The following is a 22,417-nucleotide window of genomic DNA, read 5'->3' on the forward strand; positions in this document are numbered from 1 at the left end:
GCACAGGGACAACATGTAAATGGCACCCAGAAAAGTTAGGGGTCTGCGACCTTGCTGGGGGGCAACAGCTCTAACCACTGGCTACTGTGCCACCATAAAATGTAGTGCAGTTAATCCGGTTTACTGTAAAAAACAAACAAAAAAACATAGTCAGGTTTAGTATATTGCAAAACATCAATTAGTAAGAAGGTTGTCTAAGGAGGTCAGCAGAATGTGTTGAATCCTCCAACCTGAGCAAGCCAAGGGGTGGAGGGTGACAGTGGAAAGGAATGACTCCCTTTTAACAGGAAGAAACCTCCAGCAAATACAGGCTCACATTCTGCATGAAAACTTTCTCGAGTCGTTAACAAGTAAAAAGCAGTGATGCTGTGGGTTTGCATTGCATCCTTTGTTACTGGAAGTGTAGCATTCTAGAGAGTGTCAGAAATGATGCACTTTGAATGCTGACATGCCAAAACTTCTGGCTTGGGGACAAGACAGCCATAAATACATGTCTGTGCACAAGCTTTTATATTAAGTATAAATATTAATATTTTTGTTTCTATGCCAATTTATTTATTTTCAATTTTTAGCTTTGCAAGAATTGAGACTGCATGAGTGAAAAACTCCAAGAACTAAAATTTGTGCCCAGTTAAAACTTCCATTTGCTAAATTCTATGTGCAGGTTTTAAAATGATTAAGTACAGTCAGTGGGTCGCAAAGGTGATCACTCCCCTTTGACGAATTCTTGATTTTGTTGGAACTTGAACTCCCTTCAAACTTGGAATTTGAATGGATATTTAGGGGTTTGAGTCTTTTGATTTACAGATTATAATTAATAATTGAAATATTCATTATTTGCAACAATTTGTTACTTTGAATTAAGCAAGACAAAAAAAAAGACAAAAAAAGGACATAATCTGAGCATATTCAACTCCTCTATCCCCTGCCAAACAAATAAAAATAAAAAAATCAATACTTTGTAGAGCATCTTTTGCAGTAGCAAGTCTCTTCACATGTCTCCATGACATTGGTAAATGTAGTCACTGTAATTTTTGTTAATTCTTCATGACCAAACTGCTGCAGCTCCTTCAGGTTGGATGGGTGCTGCTTGTTTCCAACAATCCTTACATCAAACCAGAGATCCTCAGTTGGACTGAGGTCTGGGCTTTAACTGGACCAATCCAGGACCTTTACCTGGTTCTCCTTGTACCATTGGAGTGTTCTTCAGCAGAGTGTTTAGGGAAGGTGAAAGGTGAACCTGTCGCAGTCCTAAATCTCTGGAAGACAAACAGGTTTTTCTTCAGATTTTTTTTAGATTTTGCTCCATCCATCTTTCCTTCAACTCTGGTGAAAAACATCTCCATAGCATGATGTGTTCTCAGCATGATGTGAGATGGTAGATTTGCCTCAGATATGGTGTTACTGATGGCCTAAAGGTTTGATTTTTGTCTGGCCACAGTACCTTCCTCCAAGTGTTTGGGGAAGAAATTCCAAACAATCCAGTATTTTTTCTTTAAATGATGGCTTTATCCTGCTAGTTTTCCAGCTTGATTCGCAGCTCCTGTGCAGCCTATAGTGGTTCTATGGACAGATAATTCCATCTCTGTAGAAGAGCTGCCCAGCTCCATCAGGGTTATCTTTGGCCTCCTGGATATTTCTCTGATTGATGCTCTCCTTACCTGATTTGTAAGTTTTGGTGGACGATCCTCTCTTGCAGTCGTGGGATGTTCAGAAATTGGGTAATTATTTGGAACCCAACCCTGATCTGTACTCCTCCACAACTTTGTCTCTGACCTCTGTGGAGAGTTTTTTGGTCTTCATGCTGTCTGCTGTCTGTTTTGGTGATAGCCCACACAACCTATAGATGTTTCACTGGTGTTGATTCTGGGGGCTGTTAGAGCAGGTGGATATACACTGAAACCATCTGACTGCCCACAGGTGGATCTTATTTAATTAATTAAGTGGCTTCTGAAGGTAAGAGGGTGGATAAATATGCACTCAGAAGTATTTTCTGGAGTTATATTACTTATTATCAAAATAAAACTCCATTTAAATTCTAGGTTATAAGACAACATAGAAAAAATACAACATGGTGGTGGGAGAGTTACATTTGCAACCCACTGTACTTGCAAATACTGCATTAACATGTCAAGTTGAATCACAACTTGGCTATGGTAAACGTCATAGACTCCTGAATGTCTGATAACAGGTCATGTGTTATTTTAAATCAACACCGTTTTGGAGCTTTGTAGCACAGCAACAAGTAATGGATCCAATAACATTAAGGCTGTGAAGTACAAAGTACAAATGTTCAAACTAAAGTTCAATGGTTCCTTTCAGCCACAGAAAACTATTTGGTGTTGATGTCAACCACAACAGATCAATAACTCTAAAAGGAGGAGGGGGGTCTGCTGGCAAATGTTTTAAATTCACAGAAAGCAAAAATCAATCAGAAGTTCAAAGTCCTTTGGTTGTGTCCCTTAATGCAGATGGCTACCGTCGCCCCCTGGTGGTTAGTTTAAGATATAGCACGTAACTAGTTTTCGTAATTCTTTTTTCTAGTTTTTGCTATTTGCTATTAATTTTGTTATAATTTTCTGCAAATTCTTGAAAGACATTGCACAGTAACGTTTGACATAAATGTCAGGAGGATCTGACAAGTAACTGGTTTATTGACTGATATAAATGATCGTTAAACGCTTTAATAAACAAACAAAAAAACATTAAAGGTTTAGGAATAATCTCTGAGTAAATCAGATTTTATGGATTTATCACCTGTATTTCACAGTAAACCAATCTGTAAGCCGACAAAGCATGACAATGTGAAAGGAAGCACATTTTACTGAGTGAGTAGTGCGGCAAATGTGCTCAGAATAAACAGAACCTAGAATTTCTCAGAAGCAGCTGTTCTTGGTTCCATCTTTCCCCTGTGATCCGAGATTTTGTTTGTTTGTTTGTGAACCTGGATAGCCAGTACGATTTAATTCACTTTGTTCACTTTTAAAAGCTCTGATTACAATTAAATTAGCCTCCTGTGCCTCAGCGTCACCTGCATGTCACGCTGTTCTGTGCACTTCCTCATATTGTGCAGATTTGACAGATTTCAACGGATGCTCGGCCCTTCCTGGATGATAGACAGCTGCTCCAACCAATAGCAGCACGACCTGACAGAAATAAGCACCGCCCTTTGTTGACGGGCGTTGATTTGAGCCAATGACAAGCCTCCTAGCCGGAGACGGATTTCCGAACTAAATGTAGTCTGTACTTTGTTTACGTCCCTCCGGTTAGCTGACAGCCGTGGTGGAGCTTTACTCACACTAACAGCCGAGCCTACACGCCTTTCGTGGTCGCGTGCAGCTTTTGAAACTTTTAGCTGAGCGTGGCGCATGTCGAGGATGGGATGTTTCGTTGAATGAAGCGGGGACTCGCTCGATGCCGACAGGAGGATGAGCTCCATCAGCGGTCGGCTCCTCGCGATCCCCGCCGCCTCTGTCACAAACTCTGGAGCTTCGTCCTCCCGAGCCTTGCACGTGGAGCTCACGTCCCAACAGGTAAACCCTCTGAATTTATTTCGGTATGAACTCGGGAGAGCTGGGGCTGAGCCTCTGGGATGTGCTGGAGCTGCTGCCCAGGCGGGCCTGTCGGGCTCGCAGCTGCTAGCCTCAGCTAGCTTGTTGCGGCTACTTTACAGGAACTAAACGGAGCTGTTCGGATTCACCATGCTGTCTTAAACCAGTCCTGCTGGGGTTCTTGTTCCTAAAACGGGTCCCAGACTGTCCTATCTGGACCCGACATTTCGTACTGCGTATTTTATTTGTGTATACAAGCTGCTCAGTTGTAACATCTTGGCGCTGTCAGTATACGAGTTACAGCTCAGACGAAAACTGTTATTTTAGCCTGTTCTATTAGGATTTCAATTAAATGTATCATTTTGAGATATTTAACCATTTTATCTAAACCTGAACGTCAATGTGAAAGCTATTGCTTTCCGTTCATTCTTCCTTTCATTCATTCTTTGACTGGAAGTGACCACAGCTCATCAAAGTCTCACATGATTTTATTAATGCAAGGTGTGCTTTCATTTAACTGACTTATTAAAGCTTATTAAAGTTACTCAATGCAAACTATCAAATTAAACGTAAAAAAGGTAAACCTGAACTGCTTTAAATAATGCAGTTTGAAAATTTTGCTCCAGTAGTTTTCCAGATAGGTTAGTATAAAATTGTGAAATGCGGGTATGTGCTCAGTGTAAACAAAGCGCTCAGCTCAATTGGCTGCAAACCGCCTGGAAGCTGGAGTCAACTGATTGAGCTACACAAGGCTGGTAGGAGTTGGTGTAGGGAAACAAATATGGAGGACTCGAACAATCGTAGACTTTCTAAGAAGACGTTTAGGGGGAAATCGAAGCATGAATCTGCTGCTAACGTAAAAGGAAAGAGAACGAGTTATTCTTGACACAACCGTCAAGAATAACTATCAGGGCCCAAGCAGGGTGGTGGAGCGCCGTAAAGACCGATAGAACACAAACAAACACAACACAATAAAGGTTTTGGACTTCTTGCTATGACTCTTCCATGGACAGTTTTCAGTCACTTCCACTCTTAAGCAAACACACGTGGTAGTTGGCAGCTGTTCTCAAATATTGCTATTACAAATTTTGAATTTAAGGATGTGTCAACCTTGAGGAAAAAAAATTGTGCAGATTTTTTTTTTCTCACTTCATGATTTACTTATTTATTTTTTACTGTTCTTCATGACATTGCATTGACATTGCATTGAGTACCTTTTTAAGGGGACCAATGCACAAGCATTGAAGTACCTTGTTATTATTCTGTTTAATTTTTATTTTCAGTTTCAAACTAAAAAAACAAAAAGAAATTATTCACCAAAATGTGCAGCTCAATTGGGAATAGTGTATTGTGACTTTTTAATAGTGGCATGTTACACAGTGCCGGCAAAAACTCGCAAAAACTTTGTAGAAATAATCCAAATTTAAACCAGTCACAGAAAGATGGACTTTATATGACCGAACTGACATTTTGAGATCTTCTACAGTTTTTATACAACCAGTATCTTTTGAAAACAAACTCTTCTTACTTCTACAACATTTTGCTACATCTACAAATTGTACATCCAAATGTAAGCATTTTTGTTTTCTTCCACCCAGTTTGTCTCTCATTGCTCTAGGACTTGGTTTTCTCTCAAATCCAAGAGTTCACAGCCAAGCTTCACTGATTCATTTATGTTTTAGCTCAGTGAAGTGCCTTTTTAATTTGTCATATTTCCTACATTAAACGTTTTTACGTGTGACCAGCAGATGCATCAGCCACTCACGGTTCAAAAACGATTAAAATCTAAATTACGGTTTTGCACAGCAACTTTTTTTTTTTCTTTAAGGTTTACTTTTCAATCTGCGTTTTTGTCCGTCTCATAACCGCTTGGCACCCAGGAAGTGACACCCGTCTGTCACTTCCAGGTAAGTTATCATGGTGACCATCGTGAGCCGCTGGCAGAAGCTTCAACATTTCCTTTGATCTTGGTTATCTTTACACCCCACATACAGTTCACATCTTTTCTTAGTTATGTTATTTTTAAAAAAAAAAGTTTGAATTTTAGGCAGTAGCTGCATTGGCACCTATCAAATTATTTTCTGGAATTTTGTAGAGTATAAATATTGTGCAGGTTTAATAGGAATCACTACTTTAATTTATTTTTACCACTTCCTTCTTCTCCAGAAATCAGAACCTGCAGAGTCTTTGGTAAACAGTGAAAGTGAGTCTCCTCTTCTCAGTTTTATGATGGTAAAGTCTCTTCAACATGCACCAACATGACAGCAGTGGTACTGAAATAGCCTGAAGTTGACTCTTTCAGCAGTTTTTGGCTGTCTTTGCTTTGAGTGTCCTGCTCATTTTTGTACACGTATGTACTTTGAGAGTTTTAATTTGGGTATCAGTAAAGTTTATGACTTGTGCTCAGTATTCACTGATAAATAATTAAATGGCCAGTTGGATGAGCATGGTTTATAAGTCATTTCAACTGTTAGGTTAAAACAATGGTGACATTTTCTATTGTTTTAAACGGTAAAATAACACATTTTATTTCTTTATTTCTCAATCATGTCATTATTTTTTACTCTCAAGGTTTAGGTCTTTCATTATAGTGCAACCCTAACACTGAGGACAGAGCAGTGGTCTATTTAATGCCTGCTGGTAAAGACAATAATGCTTTTGCTTGTGTGTATTAATTTATCTACAGTGTAAAACCAGTGGACAGATTTTAGTGAACCTCTCAGAAAATAATGATTAAATGCACATCTACGGCTGAATATTTTTTTTTGGAGTCAACTATATTTAAGATGGTTAAGGAGAAAACACAAAACTGGCTATGACTCAGCCAACTTTACAGATGTTGACCTAAAACCTTATGTGGTAGTGGCTGAGGGTCATCTTCTACTCGTACTTCAACAAACCCCAAGATATCTCGCAGTATTTCATGACATTGTAATGTCATTTACAAGGTGTGACCAAAACCTCTACAACTCCATTCTTTTATCATCCTAAGATGATTTTAGGGTAAAACTCAGGCATGAATGTTCGTGGGTAATTCCTTCAAGGTATGCCAGGCCTTTTGGGTGTTTTCAACGCACTTACAACAACAACAACAAACAAACAGAAAAGCAAAGAGATTTGTTATTTGTAAGTTCTCTGTTCTCACTGTCTAATATTAAATCAGACTAAACTTATTTGGTACCATTGCCCTTAAACTGTATGACTTGGGTCAAGTGTTCTGGATATCCTTCCACAAGCTTCTCACAATAGTCGGCAGGAATTTTGTCTCATTCCTCCTGACAGAACTGGTTGAACTGAGCCATGTTTGTAGGCCGCCTTGTTTGTATGCAACTTTTCAGTTCTGCCCACAAAATTGCTATAGGATTGAAATCAGGGCATTGTGATGGCCACTCCAAAACAGTAAGTTTGTTATCCTTAAGCCACTTAGTAACTATTTTGACAGCATGCTTCGGGTCATTGTCCATTTGAAATACCTGTTAGTGCACAAATTTAACTTCCTGGTTGTCTTGAGGTGTTGCTTCAATATTTCCACATACTGTTTTTTCCTCATGATGCCATCTATTCGGTGAAGTTCAGTAATTACTCCTGCAGCATAACACCCCACAACATGATGCTGCCACCCCCGTACTTCACAATTGGGATGGTGTTCTCAGGCTTTCAAGCTTTTTTCCCTCCAGATTTAATGATGGCCACTGGGCCAAACAGCTCAATTCTAGTTTCATCAGACCACAGGACATGTCCCCAGACATAAAGCTCTTTGTGCCTGTGTTCATTTACAAACTGTAATCTGCCTTTTTATGTTGTTTTGGGAGTCCTGGCTTCTTCCTCACTGAATGACCTTTCAGCCCATGTTGATTCAGAACTTGTTTCTCTGTGGATAATGACACTTTGGCCAGCTTTGCAGCATTTTTACAAGGTCTTTAGCTTTTGTTTTGTTTTTGATACATTCTCTAATAAAGTTTCTCTTTCGTTATTTGGACATTGAACAAATAGAAACAGGGAAGGTTTAGTCTGATTTAATGTCAGTTTACATAAACTTTATGCAGTGTATGTAAACATTTGGTTTCAACTATATGCTGTTGGTTGAAAGGCTTCATTCTTTGGTCGAAGTGTTACTAAAGTTTTCTACATGAACTCTCTCACATGATTGAGCGGTGGGGTTTTAAAGCCTGATACTGGGACAGAGCCTGTGATTATTTAAATTTATCTAATGGAAGTTACAAACCTTTTGAACACATTTACACAAGGAAACATGTGATCTGCTTGAAACAGTGTTTAATAACAAATATGATACTCAGTGTGTGTGTGTGTCTGTACCGTTAGCAAAACATCTCTTGAACCACTGGACAGATTGTAATGAAAGTCTCTTTCATTACAAAGTCTCTTGGTGTGGTAGCTGCTGACAGATCATGCAAGCTCACGGGAGAAATCCCAATATTGTACATAATGTCGTTTTCAAGGTTTGACCAAAATGGCTACAACTCCATCATATTTCATCATGAGATGATCTTAGTCTAAATCTCTGCTATGAAAAGCAGTGGATGATATGTATTCCTTCAAGGAATGCCAGGCTTGTAATTTCCTCGGTCTTTGACCTACAACAGAATAAATAAACATGTACAGAGACATTTTTAAAAAGAGGGCAGGGGGGCCGAAAGTCCTGGTGGAACAATTACATGTTTTGTTCCTTTGAACAGTAAGCTTGTAGAGAATCCCATGACTTAGATTGTGTCCCTGCATGGCAGCAGGAGGGAGGCTAGGCTTGTAGGTCAGGAGGGAGGCTGTGCAGTGCTAATGATGTTGTTGCCTGAAGTGGAAAATTGACAAATGTCATCCCTCTGCTTCCACCCCCTAAACATTGCAACGCCCACAGGCGCTGGTGTTAGGATTATTTCTTTTACCTCAGCATGTGACATTTTTATTTTAATACATTTAACATACATTTTGCTTGAATAGTTTGAAAAGTTAACCATGGTGTTGTGAATCTATTAAGGTAGTTCCTTTGTAATTTTATGAAAACTTTAACACCTACATTTGTGAATTCTGTCATAAATCATGTGTGAAACTGAAAACGGTACAAGTTTTCTCATGTGACTGACTGTTCGCCTTCTTCTCTGACTACATCTACAATGAAGTCATCCTGCTGTATGAAGCACATGGTTTTGTCTCTATGAATAAAAATAATCGTTCTTTAAGTGTTAAATAAACAATCTGATGCTTTGCTGGTCTCTGTAGGTGTCGGGTTTCATTTATTTTGGGGCCAGGTGAAAGTGGAATATTTTCAGATCTGCTGTGTTTGCCAGTAAACATCAGATGAGCAAAAATGTAACATAAAACTGTTTGCTATCTGTTGTTAATGCATCTTTACCTCCTCTCTCTATTTTTTTTCCCCTGACAAACAGAGACGGTTGCGCCATCTTCGGAGCATCGCTGCCAGGAACATTGTCAACAGGAATGGTTCTCCTCTGCTAGACACTTACTTCACCCTCCACCTTTGTGTAGGAGACCGCATTTCTAGAGGTCAGTGTTTACACAATTCACTCAGTCCTGGTTTCATAAAGAAGATTTTAGATAACTTTGAGTATGCAATTTAAACATGAATCGCTCCAAACCATTGACTCTGTTGTCTTTATAACTAGTTTAGCAGTATGTTTAGGATCATTGTCCATTCGAAGGACCCATTTGTGCCCATGCTGTAACTTCCTTGCCAATGTCTTGAGATGTTGCCTCAGTATTTCCACATAATGTTCTTTCCTCATGATGCCGTCTATTCGTACACCAGTCCCACCACAGTAAAACACCCCACAACATGATTCTACTAACCCCGTACCTCAGTCGAGATGGTGTTGTCAGGCTTTCCCTCTTCACCCTTTTTTCCTTCAAATATAATGATGGTCAAAGCTTCAAAAGTGAAGTTCTTTGTCCCTGTGTTAATTTACAAACTGTAATCTGTCTTTGTTTTATGTTGCTTTGGGAGTCCTGACTTCTTCCTCACTGAGTGGCCTTTCAGCCCATAGTGAAACAGAACTCATTTTTCTGTGGATAATGACTCTGACCAGCTCCAGCAGCATCTTCACAAGGTCTTCAGCTGTTGTTTTTGGGGTTGATGCACACATTTCTCATTAAACACACTCATGTCAAGAAGACAGAACCCGTCTCCTTCCCAAATGGTATAATAGCAGAACATTCCCATGGTGTTTATCCTTAGGTGTAGCATCTGAAACCATGACATCATCACCTGGGCTTTCCCAAATTGGTTAAATGCATTTAGCAAATAGAAATGGAATCCTAACTGACCTAAAATAGGAAAGGTTTAGTCTGTTTTAATGTAATACACTGAGGGGAAAAAAATGGGAATGTGTCTTTTTATACAGTAAATGTAAACATCTGGTTTTAACTGCAAATTAGGAAGTAAAATTGAAATTGATAAGACTATAACATATCTCAGATAATAACATCTTTTTTTTATTTGTCATCTTCTCCTGGTGACAGTAGTTGCATGTTTCTGACTTTGTTTTATGCACCAATTTTTTTTTCTCCTTTTGTTTTTTTTAGATTTTTACAAGAGTGAAGTCATTCGAGACTCACTGGTGAGTATTCTTACACAAACTTTCAGGCTTTTCCCTTTTGCCTTGTTTGATAGGTTTAAGATGTAATTACCTACAGAAATTTATTTATTTATTTTTTTTGGTAATTTTGTGGGGGACAGGAAGAAAATATTACACGTGTCCTATATTGATTAAAGCCTGAAGTCTCCACTTGCTGTCTGTTTGAACATCACTAAGAGTGTGATGTTCAGTCTTACTTAAGCTAATAGAACAGGTTTCCAAACATTTTAGTTACAGTGATGTTTGTTAAAATATTGTGTCAAGATAACAAAAGGCTGACCTTGACAAGAATTCCTTCTGATATTCAACATTTGTGCTTTTGTTACACAACATTTTTTGTGGCCTGTGGATATGAAGATCACCACATCATCTTTGGCTGAGCTCCCATTTATTGACATAGCAGATGCACGAAGCGTTGGAGCAGCCAAGGGTAGCCTGTCATTACTGTTGGGCTTGCTGCCAATCATGAGCTGACCTCAGCTGGTGTCTCAGCACTCTTCATTATTCCCTCCTCCTTGAACAGATAGATTATAGAGTGCACTGAAGGAGTAACGGCTTTTGTCTTTTCTCTGTCTAACTTCCTCTTGTTGAATTTGTCGTCCTTGCTGACATTTGCTTTTTAGCACTCTGCCTCTCTCCTGTCATTGTTCATTTAGGAAACTGTTTCCTGCTAGTCTTCCTGTTTTCACTCTGGTATGCCCATTTGTGTCGGCCATTGACTCTCTAGATTTCTTCTCTGCTCCTTCCCACCAATCTGCAGGGTTTTGTGCCTCTGCTTTTGACATTCCTTTTTTCGCCTGTCCTTGGAAATGGCCCTGAGCGCTGGGAATGTTTCTGTCTGATGGAAGAAAGTCATGTGTAATTGAATGATATGATAGATTCCAGTGCTGTGTTGTTTAATCAGCAGTCATGCTGGCATTCTAAAAGTTCAGGGCCTCAGCATGAACAGATCAAAGTTTAGGTCTAATGTAAAAAAGAATGACTGAATTACTTTGAGTTGTACAGGGATCACTTTATGATCTTAACAGAGGCAACTCACATTTTTGGGCTTTAAATTTTTAATAATGTCTTCTCCATACGTTCATATATATATGTGTGTGTGTGTTGCTTGTACCCATCACCCATCCATTTATATACAGTTAAAACCACAAACTTCAAAGTATTTCACTGGGACTTTATGTGATAGACCAACACAAAGTAATGCATATTTGTGAATTGAAAGGAAAATGATACTGTAATGTCTTACAACTAAAAATTTGAAAACTGTGGTGTGCATGTACAGTATCATTTGCCTTACTCCTTTCCAGGAAAATGGAAAAGAGGAAGGAATTATTGCATTTTGTAATGTTTGTAACATTACAAAATGTGGAAAAGTTCAAGGGTCATAAATACTTTTGCAAGGCACTGTATTTATTTGTAAGGTATTTAGTTTAAATAAATTTTTGACCTTATTTGACCCCAGAACCCACCGCCTCTACACACACACACACACACACACACACACACACACACATGCACATGCACACACGCACACTTTCCACTGTCTTTGCCTCATCTCTGTCATCCCACTCCTTCACTACCTTAGTCTAATTATTTTAGTAATTCTTATGTTGGCTGTTCAGCGGGCCTTACTGCTGTTAGTTAGTTAGTCTCTTGGTACCTTTAGCTTAGCATTATCATGTTTTTGTTTAGTTATCTTAGCATTTTTCATGTTGGCTGTTAGCGGGCCTTTTTGGTACTATTAGTTTGTCTCTTGTACCTTTAGTTTAGCATTATCATGTTTATCCTAGCATTTTTTATGTAGGCTGTTTAGTGGGCCTTTGGTACTATTAGTTAGCCATGTTGTACCTTTAGTTTAGCATTATCATGTTTCAGTTTGTGTTAGCTTATTTAGCCTTCCTGTACATTTAGTTTAGATTATCTTAGCTCATATTTTAGATATTGTTAGATTCCTAATTGTTGTTCAATTCAGCTTTAACTTTGTCATGATTTCATTTAGATTATTTTAGCTACTATTTTGACTGTCTTAGCTCATGTTTAGATACGTTTAGTTTCATGATTTTATTAACATTATCTTATATTTCATTTAGATTATACATGATTGATGTTTTTACCTCTTTGGGTCGCCTTGTTGCGGAAAAGTGCTATATAAATAATTTTCACTTCACTTCACTTTTTAAATACTAGATTATGACAAGAAAACAACAACAACAGCAACCAGTTGTTCCGGTAATCTGATCAGCTCCCATTAATTCAGGGTTAATTCATTCCTGCTTTGCTACTCTTCCTCTCAGTTAGGGCCAGTCCTCACATATGTGTTTGTTTGTCTGTGCAGAACCCAACTTGGAGGAGCCTGGATTTTGGCATGCTCCCAGACCTTCTGGACACTTCAGTGTCTTGTTTTGTGGTGAGGATCTGGGGCGGACAGAAGGAACAGTACCAGCTCCTGATTGAATGGAAGGTCAATTTGGACGGCCTCAGATACACAGGACAGCAGGTTAGCAACTCAAGAAAATTAGAAATGTATCAGTAGCATGATAGTAAGGCTGCCAAACCTGTTGTTTATGCAGTGATTTGCCTTTCAAAATGTGTATGATGCTGACATGTATACAAAGTAAGGCACCTTGACGTGGTCACAGGTAAAATGTTTAATGTTGTCACACAAACTGCAGTCCTGAAATGTAGCATTCCCTCAGGATATCTTGCAGAAGTGTTAAGAATATTAGTAGGTGAAACAATGTGCAAATGTAGCTGCAGATCTTACAAACTGTTTACTGTGAGTCAGTGTCACACTGATGAGTATTTGTTTCTGTTGAGCTGCTGTCTACATGCCTGTTGATATTGTGAAACAAATCCATGATGGGTTGCTGTCAGCAAAGCTTTATTTTAAATCGAAAGCTCACTACTGAATTAAACATATGTTCTGGGAAAACCACCTTTAATGATCTCTTAGAAATTCAATAATGGTGTAAAAGAAAGTCCATTCACTTTCAGTTCTAGGGTTTTATTGAAAATGATCTGGTCTTTATTCTAAATCTAACCTCAAGTGTACAAAAACACACAAGAGATTCCACCATATCATCATTTACTGTGTTAAATAAAAAGTAAGCCAAAATGGAAAAGCTGTGTATGGAAAAGCCAGTTCACCTCAGTCTTTGACACTGTTGCAGAAGAATTTTGGTCCACTCTTTGCTTAATGGTCTGCTCAGTGACTGCAAGGAGCCCAGGTACTATGGCTGCAAAACAAGCCCAAATCATCAGCCGTCCACCACCGTGCTGACAGTTGGTATGAAGTGTTTGTGCTGATATGCTGCATTATGGCGCTGTGCATTATGGGTAAACATCTGTTTCGTCTGTCCAAAGGACATTGTTCCAGTAGTCTTCATTTAAGATGTAACTTTACAAACCCAAGTCATGTTCTTTGTAGAGAGAAGAGGTTTTCACCTACAACACTTGGAATATCGACATGTGGAATCTTTTCTGTTGTTGTACACCTGAGGTTAAATAATAATAATAAAAAATAATTTTAGAACCTGGTAAAGATCTTAGTTCTTTACTTTTTTATTTTTAAAACTCTAGAATTGAAAGAGAATGTACTTTCTTGTTTTCCCTCATGATCGTATATGCAGTAGTTCTAATTTTTCAAATGTACTTTTTAAATATAAAGAAATGTTTAGTTTTATACAATTTGTTATATACATGTATGTATGGGGTTCATTAGGATAGAGAAAGGCCCAGCTGTAATGGGCACACCTTGCCACTGAAAACAAGTAAATAATATTCCAAAGTAGAAGAACTCAGAGCGCACACCTCCACCAAGGCCATAGGGTCACTGTCCACTTAGATTACTACTTGCTTTAGGGATCTTCATTATGTCAGTTCTTTCAAAAGTTCCTGAATCTGGATCATCACCAAAATCGAATCCCTTCTTCCTTTTACCATGTTTGACATTTACTGAAAATTTCATGGAAATCCGTTCATAACTTTTTGAGTACTCTTGTGCACAGACAGAAAGACAAACAAACACTACCAAAAACATAACATAATCTGTGTTTGTGTTTTTTCAGCCAACATTCTCTTATCCTTTTCCATTCCCAGCTGCTAGCCAAACGACTAGTAAATCAAGGGTTGAAATAGCTCCAAATATTTGGTTGATTGGCTGTTTTTTTTTTTTTTTAACAAAGGCCATCTTGTTATTGAGTGGCTGTCCTGAAAAAGTTGCTAATTATCTATTTTATGAATCTCTCTATCTCTGATATCTAGATATCTATAATCTGCCTGTTACCATTTCCAGTATAGTTAGAGGCAGCAGGCCAGCTTTAGCCACCGGGCCTCCAACAATACCAAGCAGGTCAAAAGAAAACACCCTCTGGCCATAACTCCAGTACCGATTGGTTGATCAAGCTGTCTACCTGGACTTGCACTGTAAATGGGGAATCTGGGGATTGTGATACATTCACTGATTACTCCGTATACAAGAAATTCTGCCTAGAGGCCATAGACATAAAATTCTGATTGGTTGGTGGTGTGTTTTTTTTTTTTTTTTTTTTTTTTTTTGTTTTGATTTTTGTTTTGGGACATGGAACCACTTCACAGTGCAGCGGGAACTTCAGTGACTGACTTCAGTAAATAAACACTTAAAGTTCATAACTTAATAGAAACTCTAATTTCTGTATTAGTCTTTGTTTTGTTTTCTTTCTTCTGCTGACATGATAACTCGCTCACAAACTCGCTTGCCAGTAGACAGAGTCTGCTGCTAGCGCGCACACCTGATGCTGCTGACGTAAGCACACACTCGCCTTCAAAATAAAAGCACTCCAAAAGCTGGTTTCAAAATAAAAACAGAAAATTTGGATTTGGCTGCAAAATGAATATTATTATTTTTATTATTTTTTTAACCTTTTGTGAGACAGATAGAGACAACTAACGGACCAGATGTGGCCCACGAGCCATACGATGCCCATGTGTGTCCTACAGATCATTAAATCTGTTCTGTGCTCCTTTCGTATTTTACACAGCAGTAAATCCTCTTTCTACACTTGACAATGATGATGTGAGGAAAGTTCAATGCATGGCAGATTGGTCCTATCTTGTTTATAGCATAATGTTTAATTTTATTATTTAAGACACTAAAATTTATTTAAGTTTTTCATTTAGATAAAAAAAACATACAAGCAAACAACAGCACAGTAATATAACTTTCAGTGTAGTTTAAACACAAAAAATATTAAAAAAAAAAAGTAAATATAAAACCAAAAAGTGAAAATTATGATTTTTTTCCCCTCTTTGTACATTCCCCCAAACATTTAAAGCAATTGTCTCTTTCACTAGTGTTGTGTTTTTTTTTTTTTTGTCTTTTCTTCCCATCTCAAGTTGAGCCTTAATTTAATAGTCTCTTGGATGTATTCAGCATAAAAAAGTTGGTTTTCTGTTTGAAAAAGAACAGATGTTTGCAAGGTAGTTTAACTCTTTTGATTCTGAGTTTTACAAACTGAATGGATCTGAGCATTACAACACTGATTTAATGTTGTTTCTGTGCTGGAGCCATTCCTTCACAATGAGACCGCAGCGAAATCTCATCAAAAGATAACTCGCTCTCCTGCACATCCAGATGTTGTCTAGACTTTGTTCTAGCTGTACATTCAGCCTTCTCCCCTTGTCTTTGTCCACAGATTCGATCCAGAAGTCCAAATGAGATCATATTTGGACTGAATGATGGCTACTATGCAGCTGATTTCGATCATAAGGTAGAACCTTTTCTGATTTCTCTAAAGCTTTTTGCACAATAATGAAGCACACAGTCCTTAATGACATAAGCTTTATTCAAACATGCCTTGGCTTCTGCGTTAAAACAACAACGTGTGGCTGTTTCAGGTTCAGTCAGAGCGGAAGAGTTTTACTAAGCTTCAGGTCGACCAGAGTTCAGTCAGGAACTCCTACAGTGTTTTCTCTTTGCTCAGGTAAGAATCATGCCATTTTACTGAACCGTGTCTTTAATATAGTTAAAACAGATTCAAACATTTTATAGAGTGTTTGATATTATCATTTTTTTCTGACATTAACAAAAAGGTGATTAATTAGGTTTTTAAATTCAGAGGTAAAACAAATAATCAAAGACGAATCTGTGAACACTTCCCCAGTTTAGACGGCACATAGTGGGAAATACTTTTGTCCTCTGTGTGTTATCCTTCTTACTTGTAATAATTAGACAGCATGTGCAAGTGGGTACTTTTGAATCAGAAATATTAAGGGGGACAAGAAAAATCTAGCTTGTTAATTAAAAAAAAAAATCAATTTAATGGAAAAGAAATATCAAACAGCAAACCCAGGGATGAGCAAATTCCAAGCAGCAGAATCTGTCCAACCCAAGATTGTAAGGGAGTGCCTTTTTAAACAAAACCTAACAGGACAAAAAACAAGGCCACCCTCAGTTTTGTCTGTGTTGGAAGGCTGTCGCACTTGGAGGGCAGAATGACCGAACATCAACCTGTGAACACACATGCTCTACTCTGGTACAACTAAAGACCTAGTGTTTAATCTTATTTTCCATAATACTTGTCTATTTTTATTACTTTGTTGTTGTTTTTTTGCTTTAGAAGATTAGCTTTTTGTAACAATGGGTTTTGAAGTTTTGTTTTTTAAAAGCCTATTGAGGGCTGCACATTAGCTATTAGCTAGAAGTCCTCTATACAGAACAATGGCTGCATGATTTGGTATGCAACATTGTTTTTATATAGTTCAGAGGTCTGCAACCTTTACAAGCAAAAAAGTCATTTCAGCCTCTTTTTTTTTCACAAAAGTAAAATTTGTTGAAATAAAATAAATAGAATGGAACTCATTAAGTGTTGCATACAAAAATACAACGGGTAGAATAATAATTTGTTACATTCTGAAATTAAAGCTCTGTAAGAAATTGTTGACATTTATTAGCTTTTTTTACACATCTGGACAAAGGTAAAGACCAAACTCTTATATAGAGGGGAAATAAACATTTTTCTTGTTTATACATTCTTTGATTAAAATTTAAACACTTATCTATTCAGACCTATATCAGTTCTTTCTATATTTGTGGATAATTAATAAGTATCCCTCTTTGAAATAATGAAGTATATACTTGCATCCTAAAAATTTGTTGACGTAAACTTAATAATTAGGCCAGCTTGTTGGATATTTATTTGTGACTTACTTTTTATAATAGTAGATGTCTTTATTTACTTTAAGTTTTATAAAACTTTTATTAATAGACAGTCTTTATCTCTGATTCTCAAAGTTCTCAGAATAAGTTTCTTTATTTTTTTTTTAGATTGACTTAGTTTGATGGCTTGTTATAAAGTAATTCTGTGTTATGTGTGCAAAACTGCACTTTGATTTCCCCTCAGCAACTCTGAATGGCTGCAAGTTGGATTAATCAAGTGGCAAACAAATGACTAGAGAAATATTTAGTCTTTTTTTTTTTTTCTTGTATTGGTATGATTCTGTCTCAGAGGTTTTATTCAAGTATTGCAGAAAACTGGACAGGAAAATTGCTTAGCCACCTCTATTGTGCTTCTGATTATAAATATTCATTTCCATGTTGTACATCCCGGGTAAAGTCTTTTAAAAAATATTTTCAGTCTTGATTTTCACAATGTAGCAGCCTCACAGTGACCTTCCAGAGTTTCCTCAAAACCTGACTCTAAATTGAGTCAAGTGAAGCCATCCTTTATGTTCCTCTTTCTTTTACTTTCATCCAAAATGCATATATTTACAGGGTTCCTTCAAAGCCGTAAGAAATACATAAAACTATTGAATTTAATTTAAATATTTTCGAGATAAGTATAGATGAAGGGAAACAAAGTTTTGAAAACATTGTTGTTTCCAAATGAGGTTGCCTGTTGCATTTTTTTCAAACTAAACATCAACATTTCTAAAAGTTGCCCAAACTAGCAGGGTTTTTCACATCGACTGTGTATAAAAAAAAAAAAAAAAAAGAGTGAAGCGTCACCGTGATGTTCACTTTCATATACCACCAGGGTTGCAGATCAATGTTTGTTGTGTGATAACACAGTTTAATGTTATCAGTAGCTTTAGTAATGTAGCTATAATCATTTAGAAACTACAAAAAAAGAAGAAAAACAAGTCAGATTTGCATGTTAGGTTGATGAAAATTTAGAAGACTGATCAAACAATATTTTTCCCAGGCATTTTTTTTAAAGGTGTAACTTTTTTAAGTTGAAGCAAAACAGAGGAGTATTTAATTTAAAAAATATATTTTGCAACACATCCTCATAAGATGCATTGAAATTTTATACAAATTTTAGAAAGAATTAGTAAAAAATAATTTTCACATTCCCACAGTCAAGACTCGTTTTGCATGTCTGTCTTTTACATTTGACCTCCAGCAGATGGTGCCATATGAAAGGTAATATGGAGATGTTTTCAGGAAGACTTGTTCATCCTGTAACTCAGGGCTAGGCAACCCTGGTCCTCGAGGGCCACTCTTCTGCATGTTTTACTCGTTTCCCTGCTCCAACACACCTGATTCAGTGGTTAAATTACCTCTTCATGTCTGCAGAAGCCTGTTAATCACCCATTGATTCAGATCAGGTGTGCTGGAGCAGGGAAACAAGGAAAACATGCAGGATAGTGGCCCTCGAGGATCAGGGTTGCCTACCCCTGACTAAATAAGAGGTCCTAATACCTGCTGTCTGCAGTGTGTTTCAGTCAAATATCAAACATTTTTATCTTCTTAAAATACCAGTGTTCACATACTTTAACTGTGGAAAAATAACAGAAGAAGGTGACAGAAAAAAACTGCCTGCCAGAAGGGTTGTTTCTGGTACTATAATTAAGAACACAAGACATAAGGGAATACTGTTGACATACACAGGTTTGTTGTTCTGCATCTAAATTTAAATGTTGCAGAAAATAAACACTACTTTTAGGATCCTCAAGGCTTCCCCCAAGGGAAACCCTGTGTTTACTGAGTCCTGATCACATAACAACATAATCACACCCAGTTTGGTCCCAGTAATGGTATGTATCTGGAAGGTTTTATTTAAACACTTCTAAAATACAATTTGCGTCCTGTCATTAGGAGCACAGTGAAAACTTCCACAAACATTTTCCCCTCTTTCGGGGGTGAGATATGCGTCACGGGACTTTGCAGAATCAAGGAAAAGGAATAACGCCAAAGCCTGCAGAGCCTTTATTAGCGCTCCCCTGTCTTGAAGTGGTCATGGTTTATGTTTATTTGAGAGGAGACCACTACCTCCATAGCGGCTTGTAGAGGAAAAAGTGCAGTTGGAGTTTTATGACCTCTGCTCTTACGTTTTCTATTATTGCAGCTTTCCTTCACATCCTCTTTACTTTCTCCACACCCCGTGGGACTCTGTGGAACTGAGCACGCTCACATTGATCCCCTCTCTTATCTTACAGCGCTCTGCCTGCAGCTCGTCATCTCTGTCACAGTTCTTATTTGGCCTAATGTGCTAATATATGCATGTTTTTTGGTGATGCATTGTAGAATCATTAATTAGATATTGAACACTGCCGTTTGAATTAGCTTTGACCCCACCCTCTAAGATATACAGTCCAACTGATGTCTGGTGTGCTTTAGTCTTCAAAGTGAAGATATTCTTTTAGCGTACTGTTTGCTTTTGCAAACATTCCTTACAGAACTTTGTTCTTTTAAAATGACACCTTTCATTGAACCATTTATTGAGCATAATTTAGGATTATATGTAAACCTAAAATTAAATAGCCTTATTTAGGTTTTAAGTTGGCTCATAGTACCATAAAGGCAATTATATTTGTATCAAGACGTATTATTATTGCCCGGGCCATATTGTCCTTGTGTAATTTTCAGACCAAACAAAAGCTTAATGCTTTTCTCTTTGGAAGAGTTCAAAGCTCCTAAAAAGTATTTTGCATTCAGTTCAAAAATACTTTATTAATCCCAAAGGGAATTTACATGTTGTTTTAACTTATCATCCTGGTGTTGTTAGTCGTTATAGATGCTGATGGCTGTGGGCAGGAGGGATCTCTTGTAGTGGTCTGTCTTACAGCGGATCTGAAGAAGCCTCCGACTGAAGACACTCTATTGTTGTGTCAGAAAGGTGCAACTGCTACTCTTAGGCTGCACTTGTGTTATGTCGATTGTCTTCTTTAGCTTGTAATTTTGTAATAGTGTGCCTTCTCCATCAGATCTCCCATTTTAAAATAGATGTTAATCTAAAGAGATTTCCTAGGTAAATAAAAAGTTAAAAAAAAAATTGTAGCGTATCGTAAGTGCCTCTCTTATTCTCAGAGAACAGTGATGATTGTATGCGGGTGACCGTCACAGCTTCAGTCTTCAAAACATCTTTAATGTAAAAGCACAAGATCTTCTTTACTAAGAAAACACCAATATTGATTCTTGTCTGTAATTTGTCATCAGATTCAGTGTGAAACCCACTTGATGACACCGTTCGCTTGTGTGAGTGATTTTGTGATTTGGACCTACAAACACTACATGTCTTAGAGAGATGAAGAGTAAGAGTACATATCATCAATCACCAAAGCTTTTGTCTCTTTCAGAGAGACTGAGGCCACATCCCACACAGGGATGGGCCCATGTGTGGGTAGAATAAAGAGCCAAAGGAGACTATGACAAAGATGATCCAGCTGCTCGGCAAAGCTGTTTTTTTTTTTTTTTCTCCCCTCTGAGCTTGATGTGAGAGTGAAAGGATTAGCTGATACGTTTGGTATTATTAGCCCACATTATCTAGCTGCATACTTGACCTGTTGAATATTAATAAAAAGGAGAGGCAGACAGGGGGGCAGACACAGTTACTATTTTAATTTAAAAATATTGAAGGTCATCTTTCATGGTAAAATGTTTGCAGAAATGACAGATTGAAGTACTGTTTGAGTGGAAATACTTAAGTGATCCTCACAGCTCCTTAAACATTAGGTTTTATGCTCTTTCTTTCATTTTAATGACTACAAAGCCATCATGCGTGCAGTATTTTCAAACACTGGACTCAGTGACATTATTCTTGGGCACAACTTATACGGTTCAATTCAGCACTTCAAACTGCTGGACCCTAAGGGGCAAACCTTTCTTCTGCTGTGATCAGAGCCATATGTAGTCCGTCTTTCCTGATTTGCTTGTGTTTGCTCCTATCTGAAGTATGCATGTACATACAGTTTGTGTCAACAGTAGCAGTGTGCAGCATTGGTAAAGCTCAATGGGAGGTCTTATGGCTCCTAAAGCGTTGAAGGGAAAATGCTTTCTTCGAGACGACCTTGATGCCTTTTTGTTGGCTGTAGGAAGTTAAAATTCTGCTTTTAAGGAGTAGTCCCGTCAGCTTTGAAGTGATGTTCTATCTAATGGTCATCAGCAGTTGATACACTATATTGCCAGAAGTATTTGCTCGCCTCCCTTCACACGCATAACTTGAGGGACATCCCATTCTTAATCCATAGGGTTTAATTTGATGTTGGCTCACCCTTTGCAGCTATAACAGCTTCAACTCTACTGGGAAGGCTTTCCACAAGGTTTAGAAGTGTGTTTATGGGAATTTTTGACCATTCTTCCAGACACTGATGTTGGATGAGAAGGCCTGGCTCTCAGTCTCTGCTCTAATTCATCCCAAAGGTGTTCTGTCAGGTTGAGGTCAGGACTCTCCTGAACTCACTCTGTGATTTTACATGGCCTACCACTTAGCGGCAGAGTTGCTTTTGTTCCCCATCACTTCCACTTTATATTCCCACTAACAACTGACTGTGGAATATTTAGAAGCAAGGAAATTTTATGACTGGACTTCTTGCAGAGGTAACATCCTATCACCGTACCGTACCGTACCATGCTGGCATTCACTGAGCTCCTGAGAGCAACCCATTCTTTCACAAATGTTTGTAGAAGCAGTCTGCATGCCTAGATGCTTGATTTTGTACACCTGTGACCATGGCAGTGATTGGAACACCTAAATTCAATGATTTGGATGGTCGAGAAGAAGAACAAGAGAACAAGGGGTGTTCCTTTTTTAAACTGTCTTTCAGGTTCATAAAATAACTTTCTGAAAAAAAAACCCAAAAACAAACCGGTGGGAATGAACACACAGCTTTGGCACACAGTGCCAAAGCTACCAGTACCTGGTTGAAGGACCATGGTATCCCTGTTCTTAATTGTCCAGAAAACTCTCCTGACCTTAACCCCATAGAAAATCTATGGGGTATTGTGAAGAAGAAGATGCAATACACCAGACCCAACAATTCAGAAGAGCTAAAAGCCAC

General features: G+C 37.9%; 1 protein-coding gene across 2 annotated transcripts in view; it reads left to right on the plus strand.

The window, feature by feature from the left end:
- Positions 1–3,211: 3,211 nt before the first annotated feature.
- Positions 3,212–22,417, plus strand: part of uvrag (UV radiation resistance associated gene) — a 147,982-nt gene continuing 128,776 nt past the window's right edge. Inside the window, exons 1-6 of one of the 2 annotated variants that reach the window (XM_017431110.3) lie at positions 3,212–3,533; positions 8,954–9,071; positions 10,107–10,141; positions 12,495–12,656; positions 15,832–15,906; positions 16,034–16,119. In XM_017431110.3, the coding sequence (XP_017286599.1) occupies positions 3,429–3,533; positions 8,954–9,071; positions 10,107–10,141; positions 12,495–12,656; positions 15,832–15,906; positions 16,034–16,119 (581 nt within the window). In that variant the 5' untranslated portion in view covers positions 3,212–3,428. The remainder of the gene's footprint in view (positions 3,534–8,953; positions 9,072–10,106; positions 10,142–12,494; positions 12,657–15,831; positions 15,907–16,033; positions 16,120–22,417) is intronic. The other variant, XM_037978903.1, reaches the window with a different exon arrangement.

The sequence above is a fragment of the Kryptolebias marmoratus genome, linkage group LG13, assembly GCF_001649575.2.
Source record: "Kryptolebias marmoratus isolate JLee-2015 linkage group LG13, ASM164957v2, whole genome shotgun sequence".
In the NCBI taxonomy this organism is placed as follows: domain Eukaryota; kingdom Metazoa; phylum Chordata; class Actinopteri; order Cyprinodontiformes; family Rivulidae; genus Kryptolebias; species Kryptolebias marmoratus.